The 20,997-nt window shown below is 41.5% G+C and overlaps 1 protein-coding gene and 1 pseudogene across 9 annotated transcripts in view; one reads left to right on the top strand and one right to left on the bottom strand.

Moving 5' to 3' along the window:
- Positions 1-20,997, bottom strand: part of MTHFS (methenyltetrahydrofolate synthetase) — a 305,315-nt gene that overhangs the window by 236,283 nt on the left and 48,035 nt on the right. Inside the window, exon 3 of one of the 9 annotated variants that reach the window (XM_061181709.1) lies at positions 14,393-15,489. The exons of the other annotated variants lie outside the window; for them this stretch is intronic. Within the exon in view, the coding sequence (XP_061037692.1) occupies positions 15,257-15,489 (233 nt within the window). The 3' untranslated portion in view covers positions 14,393-15,256. Of the gene's footprint in view, positions 1-14,392; positions 15,490-20,997 lie in introns of those variants that run through there. 9 annotated transcript variants of the gene reach the window in all.
- On the top strand, positions 4,080-5,355 carry LOC133085744 (riboflavin kinase-like; annotated as a pseudogene).

Below are 20,997 nucleotides of genomic sequence, written 5' to 3' on the forward strand. Positions count from 1 at the left end.
TCACAAATCAAGCCTCAGTAAATTTAAGAAAATTGAAATCGTATCAAGTATCTTTTCCAACCACAACGCTATGAGACTAGATATCAATTACAGGAAAAAATCTGTAAGAAATACAAACACATGGAGGCTAAACAACACATTACTTAATAACCAAGAGATCACTGAAGAAATCAAAGAGGAAATCAAAAAATACCTAGAAACAAATGACAATGAAAACACAATGACCCAAAACCTATGGGATGCAGGAAAAGCAGTTCTAAGAGGGAAGTTTATAGCTATACAAACCTACCTTAAGAAACAAGAAACATCTCAAATAAACAACCTAACCTTACACCTAAAGCAATTAGAGAAAGAAGAACAAAAAAACCCCAAAGTTAGCAGAAGGAAAGAAATCATAAAGATCAGATCAGAAATAAATGAAAAAGAAATGAAGGAAACGATAGCAAAGGTCAATAAAACTAAAAGCTGGTTCTTTGAGAAGATAAACAAAATTGATAAACCATTAGCCAGACTTATCAAGAAAAAAAGGTACAAGACTCAAATCAATAGAATTAGAAATGAAAAAGGAGGAGTAACAACTGACACTGCAGAAATACAAAGGATCATGAGAGATTACTACAAGCAACTATATGCCAATAAAATGGACAACCTGGAAGAAATGGACAAATTCTTACAAATGCACAACCTTTCGAGACTGAACCAGGAAGAAATAGAAAATATGAACAGACCAATCACAAGCACTGAAATTGAAACTGTGATTAAAAATCTTCCAACACACAAAAGCCCAGGACCAGATGGCTTCACAGGCGAATTCTATCAAACATTTAGAGAAGAGCTAACACCTATCCTTCTCAAACTCTTCCAAAATATAGCAGAGGGAGGAACACTCCCAAACTCATTCTACAAAGCCACCATCACTCTGATACCAAAACCAGACAAAGATGTCACAAGGAAAGAAAACTACAGGCCAATATCACTGATGAACATAGATGCAAAAATCCTCAACAAAATACTAGCAAACAGAATCCAACAGCACATTAAAAGGATCATACAGTATGATCAAGTGGGGTTTATCCCAGGAACGCAAGGATTCTTCAATATATGCAAATCAATCAACGTGATACACCATATTAATTAACTGAAGGAGAAAAACCATATGATCATCTCAATAGATGCAGAGAAAGCTTTCGACAAAATTCAACACCCATTTATGATAAAAACACTCCAGAAAGTAGGCATAGAGGGAACTTTCCTCAACATAATAAAGGCCATATATGACAAACCCACAGCCAACATCATCCTCAATGGTGAAAAACTGAAACCATTTCCACTAAGATTAAGAACAAGACAGGGTTGCCCACTCTCATCACTATTATTCAACATAGTTTTGGAAGTTTTAGCCACAGCAATCAGAGAAGAAAAAGAAATAAAAGGAATCCAAATTGGAAAAGAAGAAGTAAAGCTGGCACTGTTTGCAGATGACGTGATACTACACGTACTACATGTATAGAGAATCCTAAAGATGCTACCAGAAAACTACTAGAGCTAATCAATGGATTTGGTAAAGTAGCAGGATACAAAATTAATGCACAGAAATCTGTTGCATTCTTATACACCAATGATGAAAAATCTGAAAGTGAAATTAAGAAAACACTCCCATTTACCATTGCAACAAAAAGAATAAAATATCTAGGAATAAACCTACCTAAGGAGACAAAAGACCTGTATGCAGAAAATTATAAGACACTGATGAAAGAAATTAAAGATGATACAAATAGATGGAGAGATATACCATGTTCTTGGATTGGAAGAATCAACATTGTGAAAATGACTCTACTACCCAAAGCAATCTACAGATTCAATGCAATCCCTATCAAACTACCAATGGCATTTTTCACAGAACTAGAACAAAAAATTTCACAATTTGTATGGAAGCACAAAAGACCCTGAAGAGCCAAAGCAATCTTGAGAAAGAAAAACAGAGCTGGAGGAATCAGGCTCCCTGACTTCAGACTATACTACAAAGCTACAGTAATCAAGACAGTATGGTACTGGCACAAAAACAGAAATATAGATCAATGGAACAGGATAGAAAGCCCAGAGATAAACCCACGCACATATGGTCACCTTATCTTTGATAAAGGAGGCAAGCATATACAATGGAGAAAAGACAGCCTCTTCAATAAGTGGTGCTGGGAAAACTGGACAGCTACATGTAAAAGAATGAAATTAGAACACTCCCTAACACCATACACAAAAATAAACTCAAAATGGATTAAAGACCTAAATGTAAGGCCAGACACCATCAAACTCTTAGAGGAAAACATAGGCAGAACACTCTATGACATAAATCACAGCAAGATCCTTTTTGACCCACCTCCTAGAGAAATGGAAATAAAAACAAAAATAAACAAATGGGACCTAATGAAACTTAAAAGCTTTTGCACAGCAAAGGAAACCATAAACAAGACGAAAAGACAACCTCAGAATGGGAGAAAATATTTGCAAATGAAGCAACTGACAAAGGATTAATCTCCAAAACATACAAGCAACTCATGCATCTCAATATCAAAAAAACAAACAACCCAATCCATAAATGGGCAGAAGACCTAAATAGACATTTCTGCAAAGAATATATACAGATTGCCAACAAACACATGAAAGAATGCTCAACATCATTAATCATTAGAGAAATGCAAATCAAAACTACAATGAGATATCATCTCACACTGGTCAGAATGGCCATCATCAAAAAATCTACAAACAATAAATGCTGGAGAGGGTGTGGAGTAAAGGGAACCCTCTTGCACTGTTGGTGGGAATGTAAATTGATACAGCCACTATGGAGAACAGTATGGAGGTTCCTTAAAAAACTAAAAATAGAACTACCATACCACCCAGCAATCCCACTACTGGGCATATACCCTGAGAAAACCATAATTCAAAAAGAGTCATGTACCAAAATGTTCATTGCAGCTCTATTTACAATAGCCAGGACATGGAAGCAACCTAAGTGTCCATCAACAGATGAATGGATAAAGACGATGTGGCACATATATACAATGTAATATTACTCAGCCATAAAAAGGAATGAAACTGAGTTATTTGTAGTGAGGTGGATGGACTAGAGACTGTCATACAGAGTGAAGTAAGTCAGAAAGAGAAAAACAAATACCGTATGCTAACACATATATAGGGAATCTTTAAAAAAATGGTCAGAAGAACCTAGGGGCAAGACGGGAATAAAGATGCAGACCTTCTAGAGAATGGACTTGAGGATACGGGGAGGGGGAAGTGTAAGCTGGGACAAAGTGAGAGAGTGGCATGGACATATATACACTACCAAACGTAAAATAGATAGCTAGTGGGAAGCAGCCGCATAGCACAGAGAGATCAGCTCGATGTTTTGTGACCACCTAGAGGGGTGGGATAGGGAGGGTGGGAGGGAGGGAGATGCAAGAGGGAAGAGATATGGGGACATACATATATGTATAACTGATTCACTTTGTTATAAAGCAGAAACTGACACACCATTGTAAAGCAATTATACTCTAATAAAGATGTTTAAAAAAAAAAAAGACTCCACGCTTCCACAGCAGGAGGCACGGGTTCGATCCCTGGTCGGGGAACTAAGATCCCGCATTGCCTGCCGCACAGCCCAAAAAAATAAATAATAAATAAATTAAAAAAAAAAAAAAAGATCCGCAGGCAATCGATAAGTCACTTTCGAGAACATTTTGGTGCCTCATTGAGATCTCCCATTCCTGAACCACCTGCTGTTAACACAGCTCTCTTATTCTAGATGCATTCTAATAGCCAACTGTATAATGATCTAATCTAGCTCTTACCCAGAATATGGGATTCTGATGTAACTAGAATTATTGGTCTAGAAGAAATGAGGTGTGTGTGTGTGTGTGTGTTGAGAGAGAAAGAGGGAGAGAGAGATATGAAGGGAGGTTGCAATCAAGTTAGAAAGGGTCCTAGATGCTAGCCAGGGGTTTACACCTTATTCTTTGGGCAACAGAGAACCATCAAAAGCTGTTAAGCAGGCAAGAGATATAAGTAGAGTTATATATTTTATGACGATAACGCATGGAAGCGTGGAGGATGGAGTGGAGGAGGTGGCTCGCCACACCGGTATCTCCATTGTCCCCTGGGTCTTATATCAATATTAAGCATTACTACAGGGAGTAGCATTGGCTACCTTATCTTCTTGTTAGATTTGAGGAACAGCAAATATTTAGGACTTATAGGATCTATCTATTCTCCAGCATCAACGTCCACAAGTATCCACCCCGGATCTTCAGAATAATATAGTACTCGTTATCTGTTTTCTTGAGAGGAAATAACAAACACTTTTTGCATTTCAATCCTAAAGAGATTATTTCTCAGTGATAAACCAAATGTTCACCATTTCTAATAGTGAACTCCTTGGGATCTGATTCACCACTGAAACAATTGTTTATTTCTAAAGTATACTTTTTAAACATATCATTTTAAGACTAAAAGTACAGGTAGGGACTTCCGAGGTCGCCAGCGTTCCGGAGCCCAGACGCAGCCTCTGAGTCGCCCCGCATCTTCTGTTCGGTCAGCGTCGTGAGGGTCTCGCCGGGGCGTGTCGTCCGCGCCGCTCGGCCCGTTGTACGCCTGTGCGCTCGCCCCGCCGGCCGGCCTGCGGAGCTCCCGCCCGTGTACCCCAGCGGGTCCGGGGGGTCCGGGCACCGCCTCGATGGCGGCTCCGCCGGATGCGCAGACTGGACCGCAGCCCGCACCCCGAGCTGACGGCGTCATGAGGCACCTGCCGTACTTCTGCCGCGGCCAGGTGGTGCGGGGCTTCGGTCGCAGCTCCAAGCAGCTGAGCATCCCTACTACAGCTACCTTTCCTGAACAAGTAATAGATAATCTTCCGGCTGATGTATCCACTGGAATTTATCATGGTTGGGTCAGTGTTGGAAGTGGAGACGTCCATAAGATGGTGGTGAGCATAGGATGGAACCCATACTACAAGAATACAAAAAAGTCCACGGAAACTCATATCATGCATACTTTCAAAGACGACTTCTATGGGGACCTTCTCAATGTGGCCGTCGTCGGCTACCTCAGACCAGAAAAGAACTTTGATTCTTTAGAGTCACTTATTTCAGCAATTCAAGGTGATATTGAGGAAGCTAAGAAACGACTAGATTTACCAGAACATTTGAAACTCAAAGAAGACAATTTCTTCCAGGTTCCTAAAAGCAAAATAATGTATGGCCACTGATGGAAAAGCATCTTATTTATTCATTCACTGTTTTCTAATATTTTACTGCTCATAACTCTACAGTCTCATCTTGGTTATATTTTAAAAATCAAACATTTTCCTACAGCTGTGAATTAAACAGTACAATGTAGTTACCATATTATGTTCCAACTGCTCAATTAAACCCATCATGTTACAGTACTAAAAAGGTTCACTTTAAAAATCAAGATTCTTTTTTATGTAATATGCTGATTAAAATGTACACTCGAAAGGTCTTAAGTGTTTTTTAATGGAAATGAAATATATATAAATATGGGTAACAGGCAAGTCACTAGTTTGAGATGAGAACTATAATTCTCATGGTAAAATTTCAGCATGCATGTACTGTGTAGCATGCTCTGCTAATCAGAAGCCTCATAAAAGTAACTATATCAAGCAGAGGTTTGACAGTTTATTACAAACCTAAGGGGAAAAATCCAGACTTTGTATTTTTTATATTTTGTGCATTTATATATTATTATAGACATAAAGACTTGTGAAATTTCATTTTAATTAGTCATTTCCTTTAAGGCTTCAAATCATTGTACTGGGTTCCATTTTTGTTACAGCTGCCTCAGTTCTAATTGGTCTAGACTCTCTCCCTATTAATTTTTTTGTTTTTCTTTTAAAACAGTAAAATGAGTCTTTTCGAATCTCTAGGTCTCATTTTTGTGTTGTATAACACTTCTCTCTTTAAGAGTAAATATTCTTCCAGTATGGAGGTTCCTTAAAAAACTAAAAATAGAACTACCATACGACCCAGCAATCCCACTACTGGGCATATCCCCTGAGAAAACCATAATTCAGAAAGAGTCATGTACCAAAATATTCATTGCAGCTCTGTTTACAATAGCCAGGACATGGAAGCAACCTAGGTGTCCATCATCGGATGAATGGATAAAGAAGATGTGGCACATATATACAATGGAATATTACTCAGCCATAAAAAGAAATGAAATGGAGATGTTTGTAATGAGGTGGATGGAGTTAGAGTCTGTCATACAGAGTGAAGTAAGTCAGAAAGAGAAAAAGAAATACAGTATGCTGACACATATATATGGAATCTAAGGGAAAAAAAAAAAGGTCATCAAGAACCTAGTGGCAAGATGGGAATAAAGACACAGACCTACTAGAGAATGGACTTGAGGATATGGGGGGGGAGGGGTGAGATATGACAGGGTGAGAGAGTGTCATGGACATATATACACTACCAAATGTAAAATAGATAGCTAGTGGGAAGCAGCCGCATGGCACAGGGAGATCAGCTCGGTGCTTTGTGACCACCTAGAGGGGTGGGATAGGGAGGGTGGGAGGGAGGGAGATGCAAGAGGGAAGAGATATGGGAACATATGTATATGTATAACTGATTTACTTTGTTATAAAGCAGAAGCTAACACACCATTGTAAAGCAATTATACTTCAATAAAGATGTTTAAAAAAAAAAAAAAAGAGTAGATATTCTTCAACATTTTTCTTAACCTTTGTTTTCTGTAAACAATTGTCAGTGTCAGTTTTTCCATTTAGAATATCCAACTCTACATTTACAAAATGTAGAGTTTCATCTGCATCTGTATCTGCCATCCCATCCCTTCACTATACGAAGAGTGATTAAGCGCATATCTCTTGCATTTTAGAAAAAACACCCAAAACTTCATCTGTAGGTTTCCTCAAAGTTTAAATGAACACCTAGCAGTTCATTTATATATACCAGTTTCTTAAACAACACAAAATACTTGTTTCCCCCCTAGGGAAACTACTTAAGAGCCAACTAAACTATGAAATACAAAGTTATTTGTTTTTAATGTAATTATATGTTCCTGAGCAAATGCAAACTGTTGTAGTTGTGTGTGCACAATGTAATTTAAGGCTAAAGAGTGCTATCTAGAAGGTAATTTTAAAGATAACTCATTATAAAACCATTTTCCCTAATCTGCATAAATGAGAGAACTGATTTTAACAAAACTGTTTATATAATATTTAGAAAAACATCTAAAGCTAATGTTGGAGAAGGAGGAAGCAGGAATAAATTCAGTTGGATTGTTTTGACTTTTTGGTGTATGAATTTACGGCAAACAATGTAGTATGTGTCTTTTTCATTTCTTTATAGAAATACTTAGAAAATGTAATTTAATGTTAGAAATCCTATACTTGAAAGAAGCCTCAATTATCAGTGGTTCTATGAAACAAAGTTAAAAACAAACATGGAAGGTGTAAAAAAGATTTGTGTTTCTTTGAGTAGCTTGCAACTGATTGTATCCTCATTAAGTGTGAAAATTCTTTGATATTGTCACCTTACATTTTGTTAAATAACTATTGTTTTTGAAAAACCTATAGTGTGTGGTTTAGGAGTTAGTTAATAGTGTCTACAATTTTTTAAGTTTTATATTAAGTATTTATATATTATAAGAAATCGCAGTAGGGCCACTTGTGATTAGTCAGTGTTTTCAGGCCTTGAAATAAATCTTGACCAAGTGAAAAAAAAAAGTATAGGTAGGATATTCACGGGACACATGTAAGAAAAACAGCTGCAACTGGGGGGTGGGCAGAGGTATGAAATGCAAAGAGAATTGAGGGACTTAAAAACTGCTCCCCTCTCTTATCTAGGCTCAGAAGTCCTTTGATGCACCCAAACAGTGGATACTGGTCAGCCAGGCAAAGTCTGAGAGGAAAAGAACCAAAAGAAAGGCATCTGCTGTTTCCTAGGTGACAGGGTTCTTTAAGGCACTCTGTCAAGGACTAACTTAGAGAAATTATTTCTCCTAGTACTCAAACACTGTGGGCAAGAGAACAGCCCCAAAAGAGCACTCAGAAGACAAGGAGACCGGTATTGGGACACAGGGGACCAGCGAGATGAAAGGGTCATGGGAGGTCAGATATATACATGTGGTCAACAAGAGCCAAGGAGAGGAGGGGCGGATGAAGTCAGTGCCCTGCAGCTCAGGCCATCTCTTAGTGGAGGGACCAGGGAACCAAACCCTCTACCCATCCAGCTGGGAGGACATGTTCGTAGAGCAGTGGTCTCCAAACAGGGTGACACGCCCGAGGGAGTGGGCAAGGTGAACCACTGGGGCTTGGGAAGAAATTAGAATCTCTAGTTATATTTATTTTTTATCTTTAAAAGACAAGGAATTAAGTTTTGCTGAAGTTTAAAACACAGACTGACATCGGCTCCTCACTCTGCCGGCACATCAGAAGGCCCCACGTCCAGTTAGTATGCAAGCCAGAAAATAGCTGATGGATAGTGTGAAAGGAAGTGTTTCGTTCCTTTCAGCATACTGAGACGTACTGTGTTATTTTAATATTTCCAGGCACATGGATTTATGTGTTATATTATGTAGTTTTTACTAAACCAACCCTCTTAAAATGGAAAAGTGGCTTAAAAAGATTCTTGCAAAGAAACAGTAGCACAAAGATGATTCGAATAATGCAAACACAAGAAAGCAACAATAGCTGATATACTTCTGCTAAGGGTAAAAGCTATTCATCAGCCATATGACAAGGAAAAAAAACAGTGAGGGCTTCCCTGGTAGCGCAGCGGTTAAGAATCCGCCTACCAATGCAGGGGACAGGGGTTCGACCCCTGGTCCAGGAAGATCCCACATGCCGCGGGGAAACTAAGCCCGTGCACCACAACTACCGAGCCTGCACTCTAGAGCCCGCGTGCCTAGAGCCTGCGCTCTAGAGCCCGCGTGCCTAGAGCCCGTGCTCTGCAACAAGAGAAGCCACCCCCATGAGGAGCCCGCGCACCGCAACAAAGAGTAGCCCCCGCCCTCCTCAACTAGAGGAAGCCCGGGCGCAGCAATGAAGACCCAACGCAGCCAAAAATAAATAAAGAATAAATAAATTAAAAAACAAAAAACAAAAACAGTGAGATTTGCCAGGAGTGAGAGGCCAAACTTGAAATGATCACAAAGATATTTTGTAGCGGGGATCTGTGCTCATCATAGTAATGATGAACCTCACTCTTCATATATATATTGAAAAGTGTGAAGCCATCGTGGTTAGCGGAAGCTATGGGTCCAGAAGATGAAGACAAACCTCCATAATGTTTTCAGTAATATTTAATATCATGAATTACTAATATATTTTAAACAATGTTCCCTAAATATAATCCTAAATGTTTATGTCTTTCTTCTTCCTTAATAGTAAAAACCCAAAAAGTAGCATACCATGTAGAAAACACTTGTTCTTCCTGCCATGGAAATATGGATGAAGTACTCATAAAACAATTTAGGGGTAAAAATATCTGGGCACATCTTTTTTGTCAAGATATACTATTGGATACCATGTAGAAAGCACTGCTGGGACTTCCCTGGCGGTCCAGTGGTTAAGACTCTGCACTTCCACTGCAGGGGGCCTGGGCTCGATCCCTGGTCAGGGAACTAGATCCCACATGCATGCCGTAACTAAGAGTTTGCATGCCACAACTAAGGAGCCCGTGTGCCACAACTAAGGAGCTGGTGAGCCGCAACTAAGAAGCCCAGAAGCTGCAACTAAGGAGCCCAGACATGACAAGTAAGGAGACTGCCTGCTTGGACTAAGACCTGGTGCAACCAAATAAATAAATAAATAAACATTAAAAAAAAAAAGATGAGTTTTGCATGTATTTTTTTACACAAAGGTGACTATTCAAAACTTTCTGACTTTTCTATGATTATAAATGGCCACCAGTAAATTGCTACCTAAGCAAATATCTCCCTGCGTTCCACACCTCTACACCAAATACATCTCATCTGAATCTTCAGGGTTAAAGTCATATATCATCTAAGACACAGAAAGGAACTTTTTTCAGAAAGAAACACGATATGGAGAGAGCATACTGAAAACGGTTATTTGGAAATATTTTCATCATTATATGATTATGTTGCGATAAACTATGCTTGACACCTATAAACACTTTCATATCTGCACAACTAAAAAACTTGGAAGCAGAATTTTTCTAACTCAGTTTAAAATCTTTCAAGGAGTTTCAATAAGTTTTAAACCCATTTACTAACAAAGTAAATGTGCAGCATCTTCTGATTAATATGCAAGAATAATCCACCTCAAGAATATGGATACTTACTCGCCCAATTTCAACTTTTTAAAAAATTTGCAAAACTGACAGAACTGCAAATTTTAGTGTAAGTGCAGTACTGCTTCCATGTGGATCTGCTTATTTCTGGAAGGCATCTTTTTCAACTATAGAAGCCCTTAAAACCAAATACTAAAATAAACTGAAATTAGAACCAGACTTTTGAATCATTCAAAAGGGGTTAAAATAAGGTTTTCAAAAATAGTAAATTTCCAAAAAACGTCCATCACATTGCTCTCCTTTATAGAAATTGAGTACATTATATTATAAATTATAGATATAACTGTTTCAATGATCTCATCTTTTCCTTTTATGTGTATGTTTCCTAACGTACATAATTATTATTTAAAAAGAAATTTGCCACTTTTTTTTAACATCTTTATTGGAGTATAATTGCTTTACAATGGTGTGTTGGTTTCTGCTGTATAACAAAGTGAGTCAGCTATATGTATACATATATCCCCATATCTCCTCCCTCCCACGCTCCCTATCCCACCCCTCTAGGTGGTCACAAAGTACCGAGCTGATCTCCCCCTACTATGCGCCCATCTCTGGAGCTTGCTTAGGTGGTGCTCTGCCTTCTGTGGGCACACTGGGAAGGAATCCCCTCTCCTCATGCACGCCGAAACAAAGGTCTCTTGCCTCTCTGGCAGTTCCAAACTTTTTCCCGGACTCCCTCCCAGCTAGCTGTGGCGCACTAGCCCCCTTCAGGCTGTGTTCACGCAGCCAACCCCAGTCCTCTCCCTGGGATCTGACCTCCAAAGCCAGAGCCTCAGCTCCCAGGCCCCCCCCACCCCGGCAGGTGAGCAGACAAGCCTCTCGGGCTGGTGAGTGCTGGTCGGCACCGATCCTCTGTGCGGGAATCTCTCCGCTTTGCCCTCCACACCCGTTGCTGCGCTCACCTCCGTGGCTCCGAAGCCTCCCCCTCCCTGCGCCGCCCCCCCCCCCGCCCCCCTCCCCCCATCCCCACCAGTGAAGGGGCTTCCTAGTGTGTGGAAACTCTTCCTCCTTCACAGCTCCCTCCCACTGGTGCAGGCCCCATCCCTATTCTTTTGTCTCTGTTTTTTCTTTTGCCCTACCCAGGTATGTGGGGATTTTCTTGCCTTTTGGGAAGTCTGATGTCTTCTGCCAGCGTTCAGTAGTTGTTCTGTAGTTGTTCCGCATGTAGATGTATTTTTGATGTATTTATGAGGAGGAAGGTGATCTCCACATCTCAGTCCTCTGCCATTTTGAACATCTCTCCACTTATTTTTAAGCACATAAATAAACATATATTTGGGGCAGGGGCTTGCAGGGATTAGAGATCACCCTTAAAGGGCAGGAGGCCTAAGACTGCCTGGACATAGGAGGAAAGATGACCACAAAGATGCAAAGAAGAAATGTACTAACAAAGCCAAACAGCACAGATTATGCAACACACACACATGGACTGGCCAAGGAAGGAATTGCAACTGCAGTAATTGAAAATGTGTTCTAGAATAATCCAACCCTGAGATGCTGCTGAGACAATCTCAGCAGCAAATAGCAACCAACGTAAAAACCGGCAAGGTCACCACGCACCCAGGGCAACAAACACATTGGTTCATTCCTTCATCGAGGATTTATTGGCCATTTATTTTGCGCTAGGGACTGTGATAGGTACTGGAGTAAACCATGAACTTGGCAGAAAACCTTCCTTTGAGGAGGTGACAGGCAAGTGGAGGAAATAAGCATGTTAACTTCTGACTAAATGCAATGTGATTAACTGAATTTCAATGATCTCTGAAAGGAAAAAAAAAAAAAAAAGAACTGGGACCAGAAACCAATAAGCTTCTGCACCATGTCACCCATGCCTAGACATAAGACACAGTTATCAATCTCTTATTTAGTAGAATTCTGTAATTAGGGCACTGTTCTTACTGATATCTGTTAGATGAACTAAAGTTAATGGTTTACTTTCTGGTTAAATTAAGCACAGTTCTATAGAATAGGCAGCAATTATAGACATACATATATTTCCAATTCCCCAATACTAAGGATTGCTCTGTTCAGATCTAGTTGTTATTTCTCTTCTGCCTGGACTGTCCCCTCACCTAAGACCATCATCATTCTTCTTTCATGTTGGCTCTCTTCCTGAGTTTGAGGTCTTGTTCTCAGCCTCTGCTTGTGTCACCATCACCTGCACCGTCAGGGCTTTTTCCCCTTTCCTGTACCCTCTGCGCAATGACCACTGCCCATTAATGGTCACTAGGGAAAGGTCCTCTTTCCAGGCGAGGGACCCTGCAGCCCTCGGGCTTTCCTGAATCTCAGCACCTGGGTCTTCTGGCCATTTGATTCTGTGTTCTGTTTGCACTTGAGGATCTGGGGAGGGGCTTTTCAATGTTCTCCTTTGCCAGAAGAACAACACAGATTAAGTTCTAACGTGTTAAAGTTCTAAAGTTTCCAGACCTGCAGCCATCCAGGAATTTTACTGTTCAACCACTTCAGACCAACAGCCATGTCAGCTATGTTAACTTTCACCTTAACCTTATGGTTGAAGTAACCATTAAGATTTCTCACCAGTACAGTAATGTGGTTTCACAGCTTGTAGAAATTGTCTCCCTCCCATTTCTCACTGTATATACTATATTGTGAACGTTTGATTTTAGCCCAATTGACAATTTTTAAGTGTTTTTACTTTTGTGCATAAAACACCAAATCATATGGTATTATGAACAGGGATGCGTGTTTCAAATGAAACACATCTGAATGTATTCAACTAACTCATTCAAAAAAAATTCTCATTGTCATACTAGATAGTCAGAATCTGAATCAGCACTTCTCCATTCAGACTGGCCACACATCCAGAGTTCAACGGCCACATGTAGTGCTTATGCTGGCCAGTTCTAGAAAACCGATTTGTTCATGTGGATGAGAGTATCAGATGAGGAGAGACACAGGTCATTAAATAAATTGTTTCTAGAGTCGAAAACAATGCCAAAGAAGTAAAGTCTTTCCTCCAAACTAACAAGTATTAATTTCTAAGCTAAATAATTTTATGTCAATATAAATTACAATTAGCAATCTAATAAATTCTAGTACCTTAGATTTTGAAAAAAATTCTCTAACACCCACCATTTGTCTGTGTGTCTACCGAGAGTAGAAAGTATAAAGATTATCCCTGTTCTTTGGCACTCACAGTCTGGTGAAGGGGTAGACCTGACCATTAATATTTGACATGTAGGACAATGTAATAAGGAGGACAATGACCAGGGCCGCTTAAACAAGTGAAGGAACACAGGAAGACTTCACAGAAGAGGTGACATTGGAGCTGAGTCTTGAAGGATAAACAGGAGTCTTCCAGATGAACAAAAGAGGAAAGAGCACTGCAGCCAGAGGAAAAGCACACTTACAAGGCACAAAGGGCAGAAGAAGCTGGCAGTGTTGAGGGAGCTATGTGAACGTTTGCATAAGTTGTACAGAAGAAGAAAACGGGGAGAGGAGAGGCTAGAAAGAGACAAGTAGGGGTGCTTCATGATCAGGTTCATGTTTGATAAGATCACTTTGACTGTAGTTTGAGAAATAAAACGAAGAGGACCAGACTGAAGGCAAGGAAGCCACGGCTGAGGCTCTTGCTCAGTTCAGCTTAGAGATGCTGAGAGTCTGGACAAAAGGCACGACAGGACGAGGAGAGAAGGGAACAGATATAAGAGGGTTTCGGAGGCAGAATCAACAGGACCTGGTGAGAGGTAGGATGTGGGGTGTGAGTGAGAGAGCAGGACCCAGGAAGCCCCCTGGGTCTCTGGTTATAACCAAATCTTCCCCCCACAAAATTCCCGTTCCCTGGCTGTGATGGCATCTGCCAACCTTCAGCCCAAATTTCATTTCCAAAGCAGATACCACCCATAAACAGAAATAATTTCTAACTTACAGGATATCAGATCTTAAACTCATAAGTGACTGACACACAGAACAGCAGAGATGGAAACAAATCGGCCGAAATTAAAATATTTAAATCATAAAAGGTTTCAGTCCTTTAACCATCAAAAGTTACAAACTGTTAGACATAAAATTTCAGGTTGAGTAAGTGAAGCCATGATGAAAGGGTATAATATTCTTGGAGAACTTTGTACACAAAGCAAACACCAATAAATCATTTAATAACTGCTGAACCTCCATATGCGTGCCAGACTGACCCAGGCCCATGACAGGACTTAATGAAAGTGTCCACTTCAGATGAGTTTATTTTCCCCTCACACTCTGAGTTGGAGCATAGTGCCTCATAAATATTAAACTTAAACTATAAAACAGAAAGATCAACCTGGGACATTAATACCAGAAAGTTAAGCTAAAAATCATATGGTGATAGCCTCCGTTTTAATTAATGTTCTATTACACACACTGCTATTGATTTTTTTAAATTAATTAATTTATTTATTATTTATTTTTGGTTGCATTGGGTCTTTGTTGCTGTGCACGGGCTTTCTCTAGTTGCGGTGAGCAGGGGCTACTCTTCATTGCGGTGCACAGGACTCTCATTGCGGTGGCGTCTCCTGTTGTGGAGCACGGGCTCTAGGTGCGTGGGCTTCAGCAGTTGTGGCACACGGGATCAGCAGTTGTGGCTCATGGGCTCCAGAGCGCAGGCTCAGTAGTTGTGGCGCACGGGCTTAGTTGCTCCATGGCATGTGGAATCTTCCCAGACCAGGGCTTGAACCCGTGTCCCCTGCATTGGCAGGCGGGTTCTTAACCACTGCGCCACCAGGGAAGCCCCTGCTATTGATTTTTTAAAATGGTTTCATGTTCGGTATCTAACAATTACACTGAAAACACTACAGCCCATATTCACATTATTGTGCAATTTCCACTAATTTCTGACAAGGGAAAATACACATGTTTGGCTTTTCTCTGGCACAAAACCTTGATTATTTGGCTGTGGTCTTCAGGATTTAAGATGCTGAGGAGTCTTCGTAAAGCACTTCATCTACCTTCATGTCATTTTCATCCACGGGGACCTGAAGGCAAATCTGCTCTTTGAAAGCCAAGGCCAGGGTGTAGGGCCTCACATCCTGGGACTGCAGACAGCGCTTCAGGTAGGCATCGTAGTAGCCCTTGCCCCGCCCCAAACGGTTGCCGTGTTTGTCAAACCCAAGACCCGGCATGAAGATGAGATCAAGTCCCCCTGCGGAAATGAGGAATATATTTACGAAGGTTAATGGTGTCTGGAAAAGACTGATCGCTTCCAGATCTGGTTTTTGTTTTTTAATGACATCTATTTTTTTTCTCTGATTTTTAAAGAAATACGTGATCACTCTAGAAAAATCCTAGAAGTAAAGAGTTGGACAAAGAAAGAAGTAAAAATTACTCAGCAACTAGTAAGTCCGTCATCCATCCCCTAGCCGTTCTTTCATGTATACCTGTACAAAAATGCCAGATTCCCAGGCCCCGTCCACACGTAGTTAAAGAGAATCTCCAGGGGTAGGGCCTAAGAATTCCTTTTTCTCTAATTTTCTTTCTTTAAGCATACAGCTGACCCTACATACTGTCCCAGGACATTGACAACTGCAGGAGTAGGAGAGGGTCAGAAAGAAGCCAGAAAAGACGGAGCTATTCTCAGAGTCGATGAGCAGAAGAAGGGTTCGCTGTTAAGAGGACCAAGCTTACCCTCTTCATTTCCCCTCTTACTGGACAGGGAAGGCCAGGTTGTCCTGCTCCCCTGGATTCACGTGAGAGCAACCTTCGACCCACTCAGGAACATTCCAAAGGTACAAGATGGGGTCCCATAATTGGTCCTCTGGCTGGAACTCTCCCGGGGAACACAGGGACCAGAACTGGCCATGGCATCATCAGGGCAGAGCAGGCTGCTGGGGCTCAAGGTAGAAGGCAGGGTCTTGAAAGTTATAAAAAGCTGACCACAGTGAAAGGTGTGATGAATGCTATAAAGGTCACGAGGATGTCCTGGATTTTGTGAGGTCCAGGGAATGGTCCTCCAGCCCCTGGCAGGGAGCATGACGCACCAGCACTACTCAAGAGCCACATCACTTATGCAATGCAGCAGTCTGCCCTGTAGCCTTCCTGTACTGAGCCTTGGCCTTTTGAGGGCTGTCCTGGGGGCTTCTGGGTGACCTACAGCTTAGCAAGGGCTAACCACTCATGCAGCATTGCTGGCAAGGACATACCAGGGTTAGAAGCCATGAATTCTCTGGAACAGGGTGTTCAGAGCAGAGGTATTCCGACTGCCAACTAGGCTGGCCCCCACTGTCAGCAGCTGTTATGACTCCCTGCAGAACTGTGAGGTGAACTCAGCTTCTCTCCGGCTCCCAGCACACACCTGTAATCCCTTGCCTGCAAAAATCTGGCAGAGTACGCCTCAGATTACAGTCCTGACCTTCTCATGGAAACCTGCTCACCTACTCCAATCCCAACTTGCTAAGAGGCCCTGGTCACTGACTTTCATCTTTCCTCCCTGTCCCTGCCCTGCTCATCTCTCTCGGGAATAATGGTGGCTTGTGCACTTGACTTTGCTTCCTCCAAGTCCTCCTGCTGTTGCCAGAGCACTCCTGGGCTTAAAGTTCAGCTCCGTCATTATACCCAGAACACACACGCACACATCTTTTCCTAGGTTTCTTGCCTCTTTACAGTGTGGCAAAGGTGCTTTGTAAAGTCCTCTGGAGGATACACAGATACATTCCTGCCCTTCAGGAGACGGAGTTCAGTTAACGTAAAAAATGCACACGTGTAACATCCATTCCAATGCAAGGCAGCAGTGCCTGCCAATTGCCCAAAAAGCGTTAGGGACAAGAAGTCCTAGAGACTTCAGCAGAGGGAGAGTGACATGGCTGGGTGGTCAGCGAAGGATCCATGGGCAACTTTGAGTTGGCCTAGGTTTTTAAGAATGTGCCAGAGTTGGATCTGAGTATATTTCAGAAACCAAGGGAAGGATGGCAGGAGCAGAGTGATGAGGAGGGAATAGGGCAGAAGGATCAGGCTGAGGAGTAGCAGAAGGCATGTGGAGTTCGTCAGGTAGGGGCATGAAGATTTGGGAGTTAAAGGCAAAGAGACCCCTACAACCCAAAAACTAATAACCCAATTAAAAAAATGGATGAAAGACTTGAATAGACATTTCTGCAAAGAAGACCAAAAAATGACCAAAAGGTAAATGAAAAGATGCTCAACATCATTAAATCATCAGAGAAATGCAAGTTAACACCTCCATGAGACATCACGTCACACCTGTTAAGACAGCCATATTTTTAAAAAACAGAAAATAATAAATGTTGGCAAGGATGTGGAGAAATTGGAACATTTGTGCATTGTTGCTGGGAATATAAAAAGATGCAGCTGCCGTAGAAATAGTATGGAGATTCCTCAAAAAATTAAAAATAGATCTACCATATGATCCAGCAATCCCACCTCTGAGTATTTACCCAAAAGAACTGAAGTCAGGGTATTGAAGAGATCCCTGTACTCCCATGTTCATTACAGCATTATTCACAATAGCCAAGAGGTGTTAATAACCTAAATGTCCATCAACAGATAACTGGATAAACAAAATGTGGTACATACAATGCAATATTATTCAACCATGAAAAAAAAGGAAAATCTGTCATACGCTACAACGTAGAAGTACCTTGAGGACATTAGATGAAGCAAACTAAGCCAGTTGCAGAAGGACAAATACTGCATGGTTCCACTTACAGAAGGTATCTAAAGGAGCCAAACTCATAGAAGCAGAAAGTAAAATGGTGGTTGCCAGGGGCTGGGGGAAGAAGTAAATGAAGAGTTAAATCTACTGTACAACATTAACAAGCCTGTACCATATATTTTAAAGTCTGTTAAGAGGGTGGATCTCATGTTATGTGTTATTTACCATAATTTTTTTTTTAAGGCAAAGGTAACAAAAGGACAGCCAGGAAAATTTCCATCAGAGTCAACACATGAGAAAAAGAAGGTAGAATTTCGGAGCATTCACCTGTGGGCAGTTGGCAGACGAGAATGAAGGAAGGAAACAGAAAGCTAAGGAAACAATGTTCTCAAATCCCTCGCGTTAGAACGAATCCCGCTCCCTCTCTTCCTGCTCCTCTCTGCACTCTGATTATAGCTCTCCCGGAAGTCTACCTTGTACTACAGCTGTTTGTATATGTCTCTGGCTGCCCTACCAGATCGAAAATTTCCTTGAGGACCATAATTTTTTCCAAGTCATCCTCCATGCTTGAATTTTAATAGAATTCTAGGCCAAAGGAACCCTGAAAGATGAGTATATATATATATATTTATTTTTAATGATTTTCTTTTATGTGCACCATTTTTAAAGTCTTTATTGAATTTGTTACAATACTGCTTCTGTTTTATGTTTTTTTGGTTTTTTGGCCATGAGGCATGTGGGATCTTAGCTCCCTGACCAGGGAGTAAGGTAAGGACAAGACAATATCATTAGATTCAGCAACAAGGGAATCAGCAGGGCAAGGATACTTTAAGTGGGGAGATGGGGACAGACGCTGAGCTGCAGAATCTTCACTGACCAAAAAAAAAATGAGGAAAGAGGATTCTACAAAGGCCTTTATTTATTCTTCAGACTGAAAGTCTGTGCTAGGCACTGAGGATTCAGTTCACCTTCAAAAAACATCCTTTTTAACTCTGGCCAAGGAGGCAGCAGCTGGGCCACAGACACCTCTTAGGATGCTCTGAATTCAGACTCCCCATCCTGGGTTTTGCAGAAGAATATAATCAGCTCAGCCAGTGGACTATCTCTGCCCTAATACTAAAGAGAAGGCTGAAAACAGTCAGTGTGAGAGCCCAGCAGTTAAACAGAGCTTTCTAACCCTACTTTCAACATGTCCTGTGCAGAGCCTTCTATTTCTTTCTCCTTTTTCTTCTTTCTAAGTCGGGTGTCATGGCCATGCCTCCCACAAAGTCCTCCTCAGGGACTTCATGACTCAGGGCCTCCTTCTCCAGGCACCTCTCTGCACTATTGCCAGAGTCCTCAGCTCCACTTGTGATTCTGAAGGTGCCATTTCTCCCAGAAGTCCAACTACTCACCCCACCTCCAGGCACTGCCGGTCCCAATCCATCCTAAAACGCGGCCTTCATCATGACTCCCATGCCCCAGAACTTTTAGTCGGTAACGATCTCTTAAAGATAACATCCAACTGGGTATGCAGAGCCCACTACACTCTCACCCCAGTCACCTCTCCAACAGTATCTCCCGTTAGTTACACTTGGGAGATCCTAGTTAAATGGATGGACTCGTTGTCCCACAAGCCCACCCCACAACTTCCTGCTTTTGCTCTTGTGACGCTATTTTCCATGTCTGTAAGGTCCTTCTAATCTTTTTATTAATTTGTCTAATCATAACAGTCCTAACAAACCTCAGTGAAACTTCCATTTAGTCCTCCCTGCCCATGCAGTTCAGCGTGACCAGCTCTTATCCTACACTGCGAGGTGCCCATGGTCCATTAAGTAGGAGGAATCCTTTCCCCTACCTCTGGGAGCAGAGCTGTGTTTCCCCAGAGAGATGCTGAGCTCAGTTCTATTTACTATGAAGGGAAGAATGAAAGTAAAAGACAGAATGAGATGTCTCTTGACCGTATTTATCTTAGTTTCCTGACTATATTCAAGAAGTTACCAATCCCGGGGCGTCCCTGGTGGCGCAGTGGTTAAGAATCCGCCTGCCAGTGCAGGGGACACGGGTTCGAGCCCTGGTCTGGGAAGATCCCACATGCCGTGGAGCAACTAAGCCCATGCGCCACAACTACTGAGGCTGCGCTCTAGAGCCCGTGAGCCACAACTACTGAGCCCGCGTGCTGCAATTACTGAAGCCCGTGCACCTAGAGCTCGTGCTCCGCCACAGGAGAAGCCACCGCAGTAAGAAGCCCGCGCACCGCAAAAAAGAGTAGCCCCCACTCACCGCAACTAGAGAAAGCCCGCATGTAGCAACGAAGACCCAATGCACCAAAAAATAAATAAAATAAGTAAATTTATTTAAAAAAAAATAATAATAAGTTACCAATCCCACTACTGGGCATATACCCTGAGAAAAGCATAATTCAAAAAGATACATGTACCACAATGTTCATTGCAGCACTATTTACAATAGCCAGGACTTGGAAGCAACCTAAATGTCCATCGACCGATGAATGGATAAGGAAGATGTGGCACATATATACAATGGAATATTACTCAGCCATAAAAAGAAACAAAATTGAGTTATTTGTAGTGAGGTAGAGGGACCTAAAGTCTGTCATACAGAGTGAAGTAAGTCAGAAAGAGAAAAACAAATACCATACGCTAACGCATATATATGGAATCTAAAAAAATGGTACTGATGAACCTAGTGGCAGGGCAAGAGTAAAGATGCAGACGTAGAGGACGGACTTGAGGACACAGGAGGGGAAGGGGAAGCTGGGACGAAGTGAGAGAGTAGCGTTGACATACATACACTATCAAATGTAAAACAGATAGCTAGTGGGAATCTGCTGCATAGCACAGGGAGATCAGCTTGGTGCTCTGTGACGACCTAGAGGGGTGGGATAGGGAGGGCAGGAGGGAGGTGCAAGAGGGAGGGGATATGAGGATATATGTATACATATAGCTGATTCACTTTGTTGTACAGCAGAAACTAACACAACACTGTAAAGCAATTATACTCCAATAAAGATGTTAAAAAAAAAAAAGAACAAATAGATTATAT

The sequence above is a fragment of the Eubalaena glacialis genome, chromosome 2 (genome assembly GCF_028564815.1).
Source record: "Eubalaena glacialis isolate mEubGla1 chromosome 2, mEubGla1.1.hap2.+ XY, whole genome shotgun sequence".
NCBI lineage: Eukaryota > Metazoa > Chordata > Mammalia > Artiodactyla > Balaenidae > Eubalaena > Eubalaena glacialis.